The sequence below is a fragment of the Gavia stellata genome, chromosome 6 (assembly GCF_030936135.1).
Source record: "Gavia stellata isolate bGavSte3 chromosome 6, bGavSte3.hap2, whole genome shotgun sequence".
Taxonomy (NCBI): domain Eukaryota; kingdom Metazoa; phylum Chordata; class Aves; order Gaviiformes; family Gaviidae; genus Gavia; species Gavia stellata.
Window position 1 is genome coordinate 10947671 of NC_082599.1, and position 18835 is coordinate 10966505.

Below are 18835 nucleotides of genomic sequence, written 5' to 3' on the forward strand. Positions count from 1 at the left end.
ATCAAAATGAAACCACGGAGAAAATATTGTGCTTTATTATTGTGTGTCATTTTTTGAAAGAATGACTCAGGCGTTGATATTTAAGCTACTTTCAAGTCAAATATTTAAAGCCCACATCCTAACCATAAGCACGCTTACTGACATATTGGAAGGTCATTGGAACATGAGAAGATAAAGAGAGGTCTAACCAAAAGACCTACAAACTAAATATCTTCTGCATTGGAGGAAAGGCAATTGTAAGAAAATGGAACTGTTTTCTTGTATTTTCATCAAAGTACTGAACAGGTTCCAAACATTTTCAGATGTATTAAAAATCAGGCCTGTGGCATTTTCCTCTTGTACATTCATATTTCATTAGGTGCAATGACTTTATCTTTTCTCCAGTTAAAAATGCCATTCAAATTGGCTGCTATACTTACTCTTTCACTGTCACAATATAGCCGTATTCTTTCTCCTCTGAAGACTTCACTTCAAGTTGTAAGCCTTGTCCCATATTTTTCTGAGGCTCTTCATAGGAGTTTCCATCCTGCATTAAAGCATTCTTAATCCAGTAGCGGGTGTCACTCAGGTCTTTGGAGTCAGATTCACTGTTCTTTGCAGCTGTCAGTTCCCTTGAGAAAGTCTCACTTTTTACATTTTCCACACCAGCATTTACTTCTTCTGAGGAAGAAGAGTCAGTGTCTTCAGATTTCTTCGTTTCTGTCTTAGTAGATTCTTCAGGTATAAGGCCTTTAGGCGTATTTTCAGGTAATGCGTTCTCATTCAAGAAGTTAACTAGTTTTGCAGTGTTCTCCTGTATTAAAAGATTATTATTATTTTTAAAATGAAACACAGGAATGTTATACTGAACCAAACCTGGATATAATCTTTCAAACTCTCATTGATATGGCAGAGTTTATTCATACAAATGTCTCATGGTCATTTTCTTAATTTCTATGTGCTGCCAGACTATGTGAGAACGTAATGTTTATTCAGTAATAATAAAAGAGCATTAAATGATGCCACTGTATTTTTCAAAAGTTTTAATAAGGGCAAAGAAATTCTTTAGATAACAGGTACTTTCTTCTTTAAATATCAAAGAATCTAGATAGCCTTTTCTCAGTCTTGAACAGCTAGAAGAAAATGCTGATGGTATTTTCATAGTGTTCATTTTCATGTGTCTGTGTGTTTAGGTATTGATGAGAATAAAACTTTGTTATCAAATAAGTTAACGAAAAGGAGAAATAATAGAAATATCCATCAATATGTTGAAGTTTTGGGACTGGAAACATGCATACCTCTTGGGTCTCACAAGTCATAACACAGGAAAAGGAACAGATATTATGTGATGAATTATATTTCACTTGTTCATGTCTAGAAATCATGGCAAACTCTGGGTGATCCACTAAGCAAAACATATGGTCACAGAAAAAAATCTGTCTAATAAATCGAAACAATAAGCAAATGAGCAAAAGTCAAAACACAAGCCTGGAACAATTCCTTAGCTAGTTTCATTGTATAAGTTTATTGTAGCCAAGCATTTGGGAGGAAATGGTGGCTAATGGGCACTTTGTGCTCTGTGTCACAATATATTCTTTTCTATCACATCCCCTATTCAAACTGTCACTAAGAAATCTATACATGGGATCCTCTGTAAGTCTATTGTGAATGCAGCACTTCATTCCCTGAAGAATTTCATGTTGGTGTTTAAAGCTCCTGCCACATTGTCCACTTGTGTGTTTTCCTTGCTTGGTAGAAGGGAAGCTACTAAAGAGATTTTACTGTGAACACCAGAGGGTTTGCCCATTTATGAGTGTTGCAGTGTTAGCTTTTGACAGAGTATATAGTAGGAGAAGTTTCATGGCAGTTTTTAAAAATATTTTTTTGAGATTTTTCTGCTCCATGCAACCCAGAAAAAGGAAGATGAATATACCTCAAAAACTGGCTGAATATTGGACATAAGTCTATACGATATGATTCAAAGCTCATGAGGAATATTGTAAAAGTAATCTGTATTAAAATCCCAAATTTGATGTTACCACCTAGGGTACGAGATGCAATGCTTAGAGCTTTTCAAATACCTCTGATATTCAACAATTCGGAAGAATTAATTGTAAAGTGAAAAAGTGAAGAATGACAGTTCCCATGAAAGAAGAGGGAATTTTGAACTCTCCCACAAACACATGCCTTCAGAGGGAATGTGTTTACTCATCTGCTTCTCAAAATCAGAGATATTATCTAGGCAAGGATGCTTACATTCCCCAGAAACTAGGAGCCAAAGGACAGGTGAAAGAAGGATGTTTTCAAGAACACCTCAACAGTCAAAATTTACTAACCTGAGGAAAAGCCTGAATTTGTCTGAACTTTGGGTTCTGTTATGAATTCTGTCTATTTACAAATGAAAGAAAGGCAAAACAGGACTTGATTTTGGTTTTTTGAACTGCAAAACTCATTTTGGTTAAGGTTTAAATAAATATTCATTTAATATTTCAATGCATCAACAACAATATGCCTATGCTGTGATACTGAATTATATCCACACAAGACACAAAACAAGTCTCTTCAGAAGTGTGGTTTTGATCTTCACTGCATATAAACCTGATATTCTGAGATGGAATTCTTGTTTTGTTAAAATACTGGTACTCTACCTCTTTATCAGTTCTCACACTGGCTTCACGCACTCCATTGTCTGTAGGATATGAAAAGCACAAATACATAGTTATGAAAGGAAAACGTCATATATGAAACAAACACCGCTTATAGGCTGCTTTGTAGAGGTGGCCTTTTCATGCAATTTAAACATTAAGACATCAAAGCTGAAAGGGCAGAATAAAGAGCACCGTATAATTCAGTATTGTTATTCTAACCCCACTTTGACAGCAAATTAATGCAAGATCAATAGACAGAGTACGTCAAGAGCCAATGTAATAGTGTTATTTTGCTAATTAAGTGTCCAGTCTTCATATCAGTTTATCAATATCTAAGAAAAAAGCCAATAAAATGGCTCTAGCTAGCTAAATGGACATTTACATTAAAGAAAAAGGAAACATATACATCCCTCATACACATTTTGGTGAGAGAAGACAACTTATTTCAATAGATATCGGCTACCAAAACCATGTTACAGTTTAACTGCAGTGATGATATGCAGTCACATCATTAACCTCAGTCAAATAATGCTGGCTTTTTGGTTTACGAACTGAGTCTTATTCATCCCTCCCAGCATGATTCAGGACAAACCCTCAAGCCTGCTCATCTTAATCTACAAAAAGAATTGGCAATTAAAATAACCAGAATATCCCTAACTAGTAAGGATTTCAGTATATCACCATGAAAAAAGACAGTAATTTAAAATCACTGTTTATGACTTATAGCATATGTTTTTGGTGTCCTAGATATCATAACATTCCTAAAATAGAGAATGGGTGAGTGGTAACTTATGTCCCACTGTGGTATCAACTCATTAATGGCAATTACTGTAGCTCCTGAATCTGCATCACCAGGAAAACATATGTCCAGACAGAAGCAGGAAAGGGAATGAGTAGTTTTCTACCTGTACCTGTCTAAAACTTTCTTCTGCAAGTAATTGCGCTACACTAAAGAATTATTATCTGTAAAACATAATATTTTCCCCCCACATATTTTGAAATAGGTTCTTGGAGTATAATAATTTTTCATTATCATTTTGCTTAAACATCTCATTTTCAAGAAAGGGAAATTAGGTCACACAGCATAAAGCAATTTGTATTTCAATACAATTTGTTGTGTAGGTTTATTTTGTTTGTGAAGCCTGAAGACCAAGTGTTCACAAACAGATGCATTTTTGGTAAATAAAGTACCTGCTGTAAAAAAAAAAAAAAAACAAAGCTAAAATTCTGCAGCCTGTGCGGAACAATGCAGAAACTTGCCCTCATGTCTTCTTTAGAATTGATTTTAAAAACTCTAGCACTAATGTGAAGCAATAAAGGAAAATTTTGCTGTACTTAACTCTTAGAATTAATACCTGGTATATTAACACTGTTTTCCATTAATCCAGTCTGAAGCTCTGCCCTTCCTTGAGCATCTCCTTTCTTCATTTGTGCTCCTGTTTTGTCGTCTTTAGTTTTTCCAGCACCCTTTTCTGTTTCTTCCTGAATGCCAACAGTTTGAATTGCATTGGCGATAGTATCAGCGATCTCATCCAGTTCTGTTGAGCTGAGGTTTTCCACATTGACTTGGTGTTTCTCTAGGTCCTTCAATACATCTTTAATAAGTGTCTCTGGATCACAAAACAACATAAGCACAAGGTTTAGCTGCATACATGAAGCACATGTGCTTGTATCAGTAAGTATCTTTCATTTTTCCTAAAAGATATCTTTTCCTTCATGGAGAATGTCTGTTTTCCAAAAGAGTGCATACACATTCATGCTGCCATCTTTACAGAAAACACAGTATTATAAATGGATGTTAAAGTTTATGACAAGGTAAATCCGTGTCAGGTGCTGGGGGATGTGTGCCACCACAACCCAGCAAGTTGTTCTAGAGAGAAAGATACAAAATTGTCACTTTTTCTTTACAAGAGCACTGTTTCCTAGTCTAAACTGACTCAAAATACTGAAGACAAGTGTTAAGGTAGCTTAACTTTCTTTAGCTGCACTAAGATAGCACAAGCAACACTACTGTTTATTAGAGATCAGGTTTCTTTGGTGATTTGCTTTTTGCAAGGTAAATAGCTATATAGAGTTCTGGAAAAAAAAGTCAGATATTTTGCCTTTCAATCAAAAAGGTCCTCTTCAATTAGAAGTGGATGTGGATGTATGTCCATTACATACATGGATATGTAATGGATAAACCTTCTAAATTGTACTGATTTCTCTTGGAAAATATATATTTTGTCAAAAGTAAACTTTAGTGTTTTGTTTGTCAGCTATGAATATTTTACCAGTCATTTTACATTGAGAAAAAAAATGTTAAGATGACATTCCAGGCCAGGAAAAGCAAATGGAGTTATATTCAGGGGAAAAAAAAAACCTAAAACAAAACAACGAAACAACCTTGATGTGAAAAAAGTTTTGAAGATGAGGAAATTCAAGGGCAATGGATATTAAAGGTGAGTTAGAAGATGTAGCATAATATCTCTTCAGGGAAGGTACTTTTCTGACTGCATATATCCTTCAATACCATTCTGTTTAACCCTGCAAAACTCAGCCTAATGTCCCTTGGAATATGAGACGCTAAATGTAGGGCTTACTCTAGCATACCAAAATAATTTCCAATCATGCCTCTGTTCTGCTTATTCATGCTGATCAGGATTTTAGCATACATATGCATATGCATGTAAGCAAGAAAACTCTTTCACGTAGGTAGTATTGTGTAAGAAGAGGAAGATATGGACTGCTTTTAAATCTCTGTTGAATGTATGAATTTATATATATGCAGTTTGAAGGCAACATCCAACCATTTTTCTTATAGTAACATTCTCCCAGTTAAGCCCTGTGGTTGGACATGTTCATCATCATCTGTGAACAAGATTTTGGGACCATTCTGTCAGCTGTCAGGCTTACACTAAGGTGAATTAAAAATTAGGTGTGCAAAAGGGAAAACACTATCAGAAAAAGGGCTAAAGAGAAGGGCTTGCTTTTCACAGCAAAGGAGGAAGACGTCGTTAGAGACTAGGAAAGAAGAAGTAGTTAGACTCTTCTGCTCCAGGGAAAAGGCAGCAGAACATCCGTGATTTTGCAGGGAGACAAGAATCAAGGATTATTTGTCATTGGGAAAAACAGGCCAAGACCTTGGACACAGCTGTCATTTTTTGGACCCCACAGTGTTAGCTGAAGAGATTAGAGCCTGCAGCTGACCATCAGCTTCTCAATGCCATCTCAAGGCAGAAATTAGTTTTCTCCAACCTGCCCCATAATTCACCAACTAAACTAATGCCATTTTCCCTAAACAATTAGTCAATATAAACCAAAATAACTTAAGCAGATTAAATAGTTGGTTTACTGTAAGTCAAAGATGGTTTTGACACATGGGGAAGATGGTTCTTTGATGTACTTTCTTTTCCAGGTTAAAAGGATACATCTTTCCAATAATCCACCATGATGAGATTTCAAAATTAAACTGATTTCATTAAAAAATTCAGCTGAGGTTGTATGCTGTGGACTTTTGAAATTTACTTACAAAAGCATAGTTTTAAACACACTTAAGTGTGTTTCAATATGTGTGACTATCAATAAAAAAAATAGGTTAAATCGATGATGCAGCTTCAAACTGTGGCAGCCAAGAAGGAGTATGGTACCATACTGAAATAGCAGAGTGCTTTGTACAGGAAAAGAAGTGTTCAGTAATGAGAGTCAACAACTTAATCTCACAACCTATGCCAAACTCTCTGGGCCAAGATATTAGCAAAATTAGGACTGAAGTTTGATGTTGAATACTTTCCTTTCCACATTTCATTGTATTGTATCCGTTCGCTGGTATTAATTTAATAATATAGTAAAAACATAATGACCAAATGCTTTTGTTTAGGAAGGTAATCTACAAGGGCAAATTGATCCAAAATGCAATAGAAGTTTTCACTAGACTTGATCAAACTGAGTTCAGGAAACTTTTTCAAGAAGCACAACAGCTACCTGGAAGATGGCCATTAGGAGAAAATGTTACACATAGCAGCAAAGCAGGAAAGGAAACTGTAGGAAATACCAGCACTGCCAGATTACCACAGAAGCTTTGTGTCTGCTTAGGTATCATTTCTGTTCTTATGTTTTATAGAACTATTGGACAATAACCTGACAGAAAAACCTAAATTATTGAAGCAGAGCTAATAAAGTCAGCAAAGAAAAAACAGAATATATATCAGTTCCAAATCAAAACTAAAACTTTTCAACTAAATATATAAAGACATATTGCAAGGCACATCACAGCAGGAGAAAGTGTTCTTGGAACACTGGTTACCTGACATCTGTGCATCTACAAAAGAATGAAAACTGTGATGACTTCAGTGACTTTCTTTTTCAAGAGTTTTTGCCATTTATGCATTGATATGAATAACCCATCATATGCAGCAGCTAACAATCTATGAAAGAGATTTTGAAGGTTTTTGCAATCACCTGGAATAATATTTACAATTGTTCATAATAATTTTTAGGGCAGATCAAGAATCCACCTCTGTATTTGTAAACCCCTTGTAAATGTGGAATGGTCTTAGAGAACATCTATGACAAGAACGAAAGGCTTCTAAGTCACACAAACATCATTAATTAACATTCAATTTTAGGCAAAAGAAGAGAGAACATGCCCAAAACAGGCAGCTGATTAGAGCTTTGAACATGAGTTTCCCACAATCCATGTTAGTTTACTATTAAATGATACTGACTGCTTTAGGATCACTCGCTCACTTTCCTACAATGTTTTTGAAGCATTTTTTATTTGTTCAACTTCAGAACAGAAACCACATTTCTTTTCCCTTGACTTAGAAGCCCTGCTTTCTAGCCACAACACGTTGAGAAGAATGTCATTTAGTTACTGTTTTTCAAGCTATTAGGAAATATCTTACCAAAAAATTGGATTTATGAAAAAAATTCAAAAACACTTACACGCCTACTAGCACCATTTTTTCAAAATTTAGCCTCTCAGGTTCTCAACTTAATGTTACTTAGAGTCCTGAAAGTTTATCTATTTTCTGAATATGGGGCCAAGATTCTTAAAATACTTCAAAAGAGTGGTTAGTAATTCTATGAAGTTTTTAGCAAAATGCATAGGGAGGTGTTTTAAATAAATTCCAGCAAATGGAACAGCATAAAAGCAATTGTTGTACAAAAGTTGTACAAACAATGCTCATTCATTTATGATAATAAAGCTAGTTCCAATTACAGGAATTCAGCAGCAGATTCAAGTCAAAATTCAATCAAAATTCTGATCTGAAAAATCAGCAATCTGAGGTTTCCAAGCTGAAAGCAAGTTTTGAGCCTCAGAAAAATAATTTGCATCTGCATTTGCCTGTAAAATTTTATTTAAGCTAGTTCCTGGCCATTACATCAATATTTGAAGACAAATCTTAAGAGAATTATATTTCAGGACATATATAATTAAAAGAGCTATATTAATGTATCACTACTAGATCTTTGTTCATTTTGGTTGTTTCACAGCCAGCTGTCAAGACCAGCTACTGAGCTACTCAACAACATGCAGTCAATATAGCCTTGTCATTTCCATTCCATTTATTTTTTTTCCAAAATGACTTTTCTTTATAACTATTATCTTAGCCAAGTCTTATCTCTCCAGTCCACTTCCGCAGATTCATAGTCAATTACAAAGCAGTCTCAATCTCAAACAAAATGGAAATGGGGGAACGGGGTGGGGAATCACATGAGAAAATGAGTGGTCACAGGCCCTACTCCAGATAACACTAACAGGCTCGCTGCAGGTCCTCCTGGCTCATTATATAAAACCATTGTAGAGGAGCCTCCTGCTCCTCTGATGCTGCTAATCCTGCCCTGGTAAACGTCACCTGGACACAGTTCATCAGATGAACTCCTAAATACAGACTTGTGTCAACGTGAGCAAAACTTAGCCGTTATGCGATACCTTTACTGAACAACTACAAGTGTGATTCAAAATGTCAAGGACCAAAGGCGATAACCAAAGCTAGCAAGTATGAGGAGCATCATGTGTTCAGTATAGCAGCAAGAACAGTCCTTGAAATGTCTACAACAGCCTGGTGAAATGGAGGGCTACATAAAGAGTCTTGCTAACTTCATGAGGTTACTGATATGACGTTACTACATGTCCATGCTAAATACAGATATTTCCACTTATTATGACACTTGTCCATGTTTGTGTATCATTTGTATATTATTGGATAAGGCTGATACACGAATAAATATCAGTGCATGTATTTACAAACATCTTTGGGTAATTCAAAGAAAATATTACGAATTTATTAAAATCAGAAAATATTGTTGGAGAAAGAGCGAAAAGCTGATGGATACTGCAATGGCACACCACTTAAGCAACACATGTACTCCAACATGCATGTACCTGTGCACAGCCTTTATACTGTGCCACTGACCCCTTCTAAATAGAGTCGGCAATGCTCAGCCATGTTTCACAGGGCTTCTACTGCAAACTAGATTTCTCCCTCAGCTCCAGCTTCTGAACTGAAGAAGACAAGATGCCTTTCACAGTTGCCTTGGAACCATGATGACAATAAAGGCATATATATCTTAGATGATGTAATTTTTAATATCAGCTTCACCAGTAAAATTCCCTTAGTAGCTAACGATAGGAGCTTAGCAAGGGAAAACAGCTTTTTATCATACAGCATATAAATCATGCTCCATACTTCGTTGACACAACTGCCAAAGCCAGCTTGCCTGACAGCTGAATGGTACGGCAGCAGTAACTTTGCTAGCAGTCCCAGAGGGTGGTCTGTCTTCTTCCACCCATTCACCCTACTGATCACATATTAGCTATCAGCAGCAGCTGTGCGCCATACAGATTGGTGACCACAGCTTTGCAAGACAGAGGACACACAAAAATGTCTTTGCTCCATAAACATGGAAGTTTGTTACTTTTTGAAAAAAGACATCTGAATTACCGATTTTGTGACCTTTCCAATGGAACGGAAACTGTACAAAGGCAGTGCCCACGCACATCATGCTCCTCCCAGAGGTGATAGTTTCCAAATCTGATAGAAAAATAGCTCCACATTTCCTTCTCTTGTATTTCTCCCTCAGGGTGCCTTCTTAGCTAATTTACCTGCCACTGTTTTGCAGCAGTTCTCAGTGCTAATCTGCTCAGTACCTTCTGGATTGCTCTCCCAGTCAAGTTCCTTTGTTTAATCCCATATCAGATGCAGTAGAGAACTGAGCGCATGTGACTGCACCCCATGCTTTCCAATTTTTGAACAGTTCTGTGGTTTAGACAGTGTGAGAGAGAAACAACCTGCAAGCGTACAAAAATCCTGAAACACCAGAGAGATAGGAGAAAGGCTGAAAGCAGAAAGAGATGGCACGGTCAGCCTGGCAAATCTGAATCCAAACCATCATCACTCCAACGGCAAGCACTTAAAACAACGAATACGCTGGGGTCTGTCCTCACCACTTCTTTATGAGACTATTTAGAGGCTCAAAAATACAAAGGAAACCATATTATTTCCTACTCAAACAATTCATAATTTTATGTATATGCAACATTTAAAAGCTAATGCAATGGAAGAAGTTCCTAAGGGCACATTATGTATGTGAAGTCAAAGCAGTACAATGCAATGAATTGTGAAACATATTATTCCCTCTAAGTGTTAAGCATTTTTTTCCCGGTTGGCTCCTACCAGGAAAGGTGAAGTGGAACAGCTGGAGGATAATGAAACCAGCATGTGCCTAGTTTGTTTTGAGTCTAGCAACAAAATTGTCTAACCTGTGCAAGAGACTTACAGTGCCACCTGGATTTGATTTTACGTTATAGTTAGTTCCTTGAAACCTATTATCTCTGGGCACCATACCAAGAATGCTTTCTCTTCTGAGCATCCTTTAGATTGCAAGCATTATCTTTCCTCTGCTGCAACTTTGACATTCCTGTGTGTTCTGTTTAAAAATATAATAAAACAAATCAAAGAATGTTAAACTTTATGGATGATAATACTACAGAAGGGATTCAAAGGATCCCTCTTAAATATCACCAAAATCCATTGGGATAGTGGTGACTACAGTGTAACAGATGTAACTGCTTGGCAATGGCTGAAGATCAATTCTTTCATTTTTCAGGCATCCTGAACCACTGAATAACATCAATAGTTAAGTTCGTTTAGGGAAACAACAAAGTGAATGAGAATTATTTTCTAAACTCTATCTCATCCCCAGCCATGACGTGAAGACCCATCTCGTCTTACAAAGCAGCGCTTAAAATGTATCACAGTGTCCCGTGATAGGTTACACTCCGTCTTCATTTAAAGATTTGTCAAACTATCACATACAAAAGAAATCAGGATCTGGCCATAGTTAAGAGGCATTAGCAAAAAAAGATGAAAATCCAGGAAATGGGTTGTTTGTTATAGAACGTTCCAGCCAAAAGTAGCTGTGACCCCACTTTCTGTATTACTCTGTGTCCACTTATCCACATAATTGACAGACTCCTCCCCTCTCTGTGTTCTGCACCAGAATTTATCTCAGTGTTAATTTCTGTGTCTGATTTCGAATTTTATCCATGGTCTTTGAATTTCTAGTTAAAAACAGAGAAACGAAACAAAACCAGGCATTTCTATATTACCTATATATAGTGTGGGATGCATGCATAAAAACAGATTTGACAGCAAAGATATACCCATAATTACATGTTGTTTGTAAAATTCTTTGAAAATTTAACAGGTTACATAAATGTTGCGTCCTATTGAGTGCCATATATTTCTGCATGCATATGGAAGGTGGGTTGAAGAATGTGGGTAGATGTTTGCAGGGAAAGAGTAGTTAGAAAGGTGAACATTATTATTGTGAGTATTATGGTAGATATAATATGCCAATAATAGGAGATATATCTGAATGTCTAATTTTTTTTTCTTTTTTTCTCAAAAATATTCAGTGAACATGAGGGAAACTTCAGATAAGTTAAAATAAGTAATATCGACTTTACCATCCACTACACTCAGAGGGTCCTTTGGATCATCCTGGGAAGCAGATTTATGATTCAGCATTTCAGGGGTTGGCCCCAGCACTCCAGATGCAGGTCTTGGCTGGAACAGCTTCTTCATTTTAAAATCTTCTGCAAAAGTTCCATCAAAAGGACTGACTTGCGGAGAGTGGACTCTACCAGCATAAATGTGAGACCCTTTAGTCCTGCTGTGAGAGCTTTTGTCACTGCTTTGTGCTGACAAGTTCTGAGTGATGTACGTATGCAGTGCAGCCATCAGAGTTTTTTGGCCAAGCCCCATTTCTGACTCTGGCAAGAACTTGTCTGGCTGAGGCTGGCTGAAGGTCCCCCCATGGAGGTTTTCAGCGTGCTGTTGATGGGATGTTGATGCATGGGCCAAAGGAGGTGCTCTTTCTTTGGGTTTTTGCATCACGTAGTACCTGATAGGATCATTATAGATGTAGCTCTAGAGAGAGTAGAAAAAAGGACTGGGTCATTATTGCTTTGTAATTTCTGTTATGCAGGAATCACAGGTGTAACCCTTAGTGTGTTACCCTTAGTGTTTTACCAATCAGGAAAACAATAATTAGACTCTATAATGCACAGGTAGAATGCAAACCTCAAACTGGTACGTTTGCTTTACAGAGGCATTATCAATTCAGTATAGATTTTGTGAAACAGTTTCTTAGATTATTAAAAAGAAAGAGAAAGAGATTAGAGAGAGAATTATAAAATCCAAACTTAATGTTAACTATGTATGCACTAATTGTATGCAGTTGGACAAAGAAAGTTTAGTAAAGCCACTTTCCCTCTGGTTTTTACTAGACTTCTAAGAATAACTTTTTTTTCCCAGGTTACTTACCAAAAACTGGCAACACAAAACAAAAGTGCCATTTTTTAAAGAACACTGAGAAAATGAAACAATTCTTTTGTATATATAAAATACTTTTTTTAATTCAAAAAATCAAAGATTTCATTAATCTTTGATTTTAATACTATTTTAAATCTCTAATCAATATGTCCTTCGACAGTATAAAGCAATGCACAAACAGCCAATAAATTGGTTTTGAATTCCTTGATTATTTTTAAGTAAAACCACCCAGCAAATTATACAAGAATGTATAAAATGTTTAAATCCTGCTAAACCCATATTTTTTATTGAAAAACTGCTGGCGAAAAAAGTGGAATATTTGGGCTGGCACTAGGTTTTTCTATTTTTAGTTTCTGATTTTCAAGGATGCATCAGCTGGGAATCTAGCATTGCAAGACAACATCTGTTGTCATTGACTTTTTTTTAAAAATGATGATGAAATTGATCTTTGAGGAAAAATTCTGAATTCCCCTTAAGTGCTTTAAACCTCTATCCAGCACATAAAAAAAATAAACTCATTAATTAGTATTACATTTACTATAATTTAATCCTAGAGACATATTTTGTTATTATCACCACCTGAAGGCAGGCTTTTTTGTTTTTAACAAACCAGTTCCACCCTCCCAAATAATTTCAAAAAGGGCTTTTCCTTCACTCTCTGCTAAATACAAATTTGAACTGAGAGATTTACTTACATTCAGAATTATTCTAATTAGATTCTTTGTTTATAATTCCTTCAGGACACTTTGCTGAAGTTGCATCACATGCTGTGTGTATGTTGAAGAATGGGTCCTGCTTCTCAGCTGCCGTTTCTTGGTTAAACTGTCATACAAACTACATTACAACCTGGGAAACTTAGGCCAGGGATTATTTCAGCTCTCACTGCTATGAATTATAGTGGATCATTAATGTCCCTGTGCACTGATAGCAGAATGGTTTAGGACAGAAAGAGCTGCAAAATACATCCAGAGTGCAGAGACTATACACCCCAGAGGAGAGCAATTAGTAGAATTCAGCCAGAAAAATCATTATTTATATATTTTCTAATGGACTTTGTAAAGGCAAAATAAATAAGGCTGATAAGCTATTATAGACATGAATAAAAACTTTTAGATTTTATCTAGTTCTTCATTTATGGACAATAATTTTGCTCTCTATCTGAACAATTGTATTTTTTCTGATAACAGTCAGTTGATTTTATAATATATATTCATAACCCTTGCTTTCCAAGAGGGTTATCCTCCCCCTGAGAAATGACTGAAGAGGTTAAATCCATGACTCTGTATCATGACTTGTAGATTTATGGCTTCTGCAACTTTATTACAGAAAAAAAAGCACTTTGGCTTCTTTGGCTTCTGAGGCACTCTTTGGCTTCTGAGGCACCAACACAAGGCTTTTGACTTCTGCAGGTGGTTTTTAACATAGAAACATGTTTTGTTAATGCCAAGAAATTGGGCTAGAGTAAGACAGTGTCAAAAAATATAGAGCTAGAGATCAAACAGCTTTGTGTATGAAATATTTTGATGTCCCCTGGGAACTGTATCACACAACAGCAATGTAGCTCTGGTTCAGTGCACCAGCTGCAGGGTATGCACTGCTCTGATCAGCACTAAGAGGGGAGCCAGTTGGCAAAATACAAGTTGAATGCTGTTTACATACTTAATAGCAAATCCTAGATGTGAAAAACTACTAGTTGTATGTATTTATCTCTCAATTTCAATGGGTATTTGCATGGGGTAATTAACTCTTTAATGATACTCTCTCCCTAGAAGGAATTGCAGAGGATGACACAAAGCAGTCCCAGACACACCAAGTAGTTTGCAGAGAATTCACTTACGCTGCCATCTCCCTTTCCCATTCCTGTACTCCCTACCTTGCCACCTTTTGGAGGACCTTCTGGGGACAAGGGAAGGGAGAACAGGGAGTTGGGAAAGGGAGAAACATGATGGGGGGAAGAGGACATTCCCCCTTCAGACATGGAAAGACATTAAGTCAGCTCTGTTGGATCTCAGTCCTACATCCAGCTGCCTCTTTTGCTTCTAAAGCTTTACTAATAAATCAGCTCTTAGGGGAAGCCAAACTGCTAGACACTCTCAAACCGCTTGTGAACGATTAGGGTCAGGAGATGTAGGCTGGCTTTTGATGAGCTATTTAACAAGTCCAAATATCCTTTAACATCAACAGATCTGTGATTTCCTGCTCTTGCAGACAACAAGTACATCAAGAAAGAAAACACAACAAAAACACCAAGTGACTGTACACAAATTGGATATAAGTAAGTGCCAGTCCTGGGCTCAGAGCTGCACCTCTATCAAGAAGGGGCAGCCTCTCAGCAGCTTGACAGGTCACACTTCGGCTAGTAAGGGTTGAAATATTAAAAGTTCTAATTAAAGTACAGCACTGACAGCTCCGCTGTCTTCACAGTGCACTCAGATACCAGCCCATCTGATGTAGCTTAGTCTGACTTAATTAAAGGGGTTTCACATCTGTATGACATGGCAATCCTCAACTTGGAGGAGAAAAATATCCCCTTCCTCAGTCCTTCCACCTCATCTCAGACAAAACACAGCACTAAAAATACACGTGCCAACTGAAATATGCAAGGTGAAATCCAAATAAAATTGCAACATGGATAAATACAACCCTAGACTATGGGTTTGTGCTAAGTGGCATGGGAAAAAAAAGTATATTTTTGACAGAAAAAGATAAGAGAAAAACACCTGTTATATGTAGTTTAGAATCCAGTGACAATTTACACCTTAAGCTATTAATAACAATTGCAAAGCACTGTGATAATCTTATTTGAAGTGGTTTTGCAATCTAAACTCCTGAACATGGACATTGCTAGTTTGACTTACTTCAAAATTAAATAGCATAATCCATGGTCAGTGAAAAGAAGAATCTGTAAAATTCCCTTGTTGGTGCCTTTGGAGAAGCTGCTAACATTATGGAGAAGCAGAGGGAAACAGGGAGCAGGAAAATTTTGAAAAGAAAATTAATTTCTGCATCGATTAAACTGGATTTATATAAAGTACTGCCAGTAACAGCAAAAAAAAGACAAACATTAAGTGAAATGTGCAGAACTAAGAAAGAATACTCTAGTTACCAGATGGTTTATAGTGAATAGGGTTAGAATACAAGTCCCTATTACTATCAGGAACAACCTTTTTTTAATAGGTAAGATACTGTTCAACTATCTCATTTCAGTGTTGTACCTTTAAGAAGTACTCTGAATTGCTAAAAGCCTCAGTTTAAAAAAAAATCTTATTTCTCCATCTGCCCAGGATTTTCCTCTCCTTCACCACCTTTCAAATAAGCTATCTCAATAATTCACACATTATCAAAAAACCCCCCACACTAACCTTTCTGAAGATGGAATTGTTAGGGCAATGACTTGTATGGTTTAGGTGTGTAAGTAACTGACATTTTCTGCATGAAAGTTCACAGAAGGGTACATTAAATTACACCCTGCAGATGCACTGTGCAATAGTCTATGGACTACATGTTTTCTTTAAAAAAAAGAATTAAAAAAGGGAGCAGGATTAGATACATACAACCCAAGGCACAGATAAATACTATTCAATTTATCCACTAAGAGATAGATTGATTTGAATGTTTTGCCTGAGTGCAGAAGGAATGGAATTAAATTTATGACAAAATACTTCCTTTCTTGAGGATACATTTGCCAAATCTTAAAGGCAAACAGAGCTAACAGAAATCCCTTAGGAATGCATAAAGAAGAAATCTTCCTCCCTCAATTTCGTTTAGCTTTTTCTCTTTGATGCATTTTCATATATTAATTCATGTTTCTACCACCTAAATTTGGTTGGACCATGAGTCCACCTACAATACTTAATTTACTGTGCCTATTTGAGATAGTGCAGTATGCTCTCTAAGATTAGAAAAGAAAACCACAACAAACACTGGAACCAGGTCCTCCCTCACCAATGGTGGGGTAAAATAAAAGTTTCCAAAGGCTACCAAACTTGAAATGATCTCATACTTTAACTCACTGTGTGGAGTGAAAGAAGTTTAGCTTTTTCTACCAGAAGCAGTCTAGGTACTTTGCGAACCACACACACTTGCCTTGTGTAAACTCACTACATGGGAAATGTGATGTACTCATGTGAACCCCAAACTAAACAGGAGCACAAGTGGCAGTGCCTGATTGCTAGATCAGAGTGTGGGCTGTAAATCTGTGCACCTCAATTTACCTTTACTTTGAGAGAAATCCAGCCAACAATGAAACCTGAGGACCAAATCAGTGTCATGGAATGGATTACATGGCAAAAGTGCCTGGGTGGAGCTGAGTAAGCAGTACAGCTGTGTCCTTACAGCATCACAGCTAAAGTAGCCAGCCCCATGCTAAAAAAGCTTACTTCTTTCAGCCAGTGAGTTGCTGATCCCATACAGTACTGCACGGTTACGAGGATATCTTAGCAGGCTTCCAGCTAGCTTCAAGCTAGCTGAAGGGGCGACCTCCACGTCACAAGCCTCTGCGTGCTGTAGGCATGATGTTACACACTCTGCACCAAATTCAATGTTAGGTTTGTCTGAAAATAATAGGTAAAACCAATGAAAAAATTCAATTTTCTGAGCTATAGTGGAGCAAAAACCTTTTCTACCAGGTGATAATGACCTTTTCACATACTATAGATAATAATATTATACCATGCAAGAAATCACTGCATAAAAAACAGGAACTTGGGAGATTAATTCAGAACCCAGGAACTGGTAAAGAGGCCAAACTGGTGCCTCCTGCAGTGGTAGGACAGCATCAGCCCATGGTTTTTTGACAGGTTCACAGGCTTAAGGCAACAGACACCACTACAATCATCTCATCTGACCTATTATTTCACTAATAAGTTTCTGTATCTCCTATTTTCTTTCTGAGATGTACAATGGCTTTGAAACCATTTAAGAACTACATCAGAGAAGTAAAGGTGGCAAAGATTGTTAATTAACACCCTGTAGTTTGCAGTGTCAAAAGCTTGATCAAGCAAAAGGGGTCCTCAGAGTCTCCTTTGATCAAAACTAGTGATGACTTTGCTTCCAAATTCTGGTTGTGAAACTGCGGTGTAACAGGATTGTCTGGGGTCTGACTGTATACCATTCAATAATCTATATTGCCGTAATTTCAGCTGACAGAGATTTGATTGTGAGCAGCATATTCTACCACTCTTAAACAAAACAATCCCCCAAAACGAAAGAAAAAAGAGAGAGGATAAATACATTGGTTTCTTTCATGTATAAGTTACTATTTAACAAATTCCGTTTTAAGTCTCAAATGTTCCCAGCCATTCTTGGTCTCCTTTGGGATGCTCTCAGCTGCATGCCTACCCTACAACCGGCTCCCACAGACTCTCCTGCATGAATAATTTTTATCATTAGTTGCGGTTTCTTGTACTGCTGAGGAACTCGCTAGCTTTAGTCTTCATAGCTAACTGCTGGTTGTTCCCTCTGTTTCTGAAAAATCTCCATACTATAGGTTAATGCAAAGTTTCTAAAGTATTTCCTTTGGTGTAAAAGGAGTGCTGGATTGTTTTTCCTCAGGATTCATCATGAGCTCATCACAAACAGAAGTGTTAGTTTTACGCACTGGGTTACATGATAACCTGGCTTGTCTCCACACACAAAGGAGCAGAGACCTCAATAACCTGATCAATGCCAAGGTGCCCCTGCCCCAGCTCCTCACCATGCCATCACAGCAAGCCATCAGCCATGATGTCCAGGAGTGCCACCCACCAGATTCAGCAATGGGAGAAGCTCTTTGGATCACCCTGAAGACTGAAGGGGTTACCACCTACAGGGGTGTGGGACTCCTTATGGGATGCCGAGAAGAGCATCTTGTCATTGTACAAGGCATATTATAGGATGTTTAGAGAAAGGACCAGAGAGGAAGGGATCAAGGTAGATTGGGGAACAGCTGTAGTAAAACAGAGGGAAAAGAGATTAAAAGAGACCAGTAGCATGTAAGCAGGCTGGCCAGTATACTTGTCTGACCATGCCTTGTGTCTGCTCACCACAGTCTTTCCTGACTTCTCAATAAACTCCATTTCTATTATTCTGCGTGAGGAGCTCTCTATTCCGTGTGCATGTGTGTGTGCATGGTGGTCTGAGTGCCAACAACCACAGTCAGACCATGGGTCCAGTGGTGCCTACTGGCAGTACCTGCTCCTCCTGGCTGCTGGCTGGAAGTGGGGACACAGACCCGAGGCAGCTTTACCTCTGTCAGGCTACCGGGTTCAGAAGCTCCCTAACATTACTAATAGGAACCAAAAAGTGACAGTCAGCCCCCAGCGGATGGTAGAAATTGTGCAGCATGGCCATCAGTGCTGATAGATATACCAGGGTTGGTTTATCAGCTTCCCTCGTCTGAGAACA

General features: G+C 37.4%; 1 protein-coding gene across 1 annotated transcript in view; it reads right to left on the minus strand.

Annotated features, from left to right (window-relative positions):
- Positions 1-18835, minus strand: part of PTPRN2 (protein tyrosine phosphatase receptor type N2) — a 674672-nt gene that overhangs the window by 399896 nt on the left and 255941 nt on the right. Inside the window, exons 6-9 of the mRNA XM_059818647.1 lie at positions 11584-12046; positions 3983-4237; positions 2628-2668; positions 420-793 (exon numbers count right to left, since the gene is read on the minus strand). Of these exons, the coding sequence (XP_059674630.1) occupies positions 420-793; positions 2628-2668; positions 3983-4237; positions 11584-12046 (1133 nt within the window). The remainder of the gene's footprint in view (positions 1-419; positions 794-2627; positions 2669-3982; positions 4238-11583; positions 12047-18835) is intronic.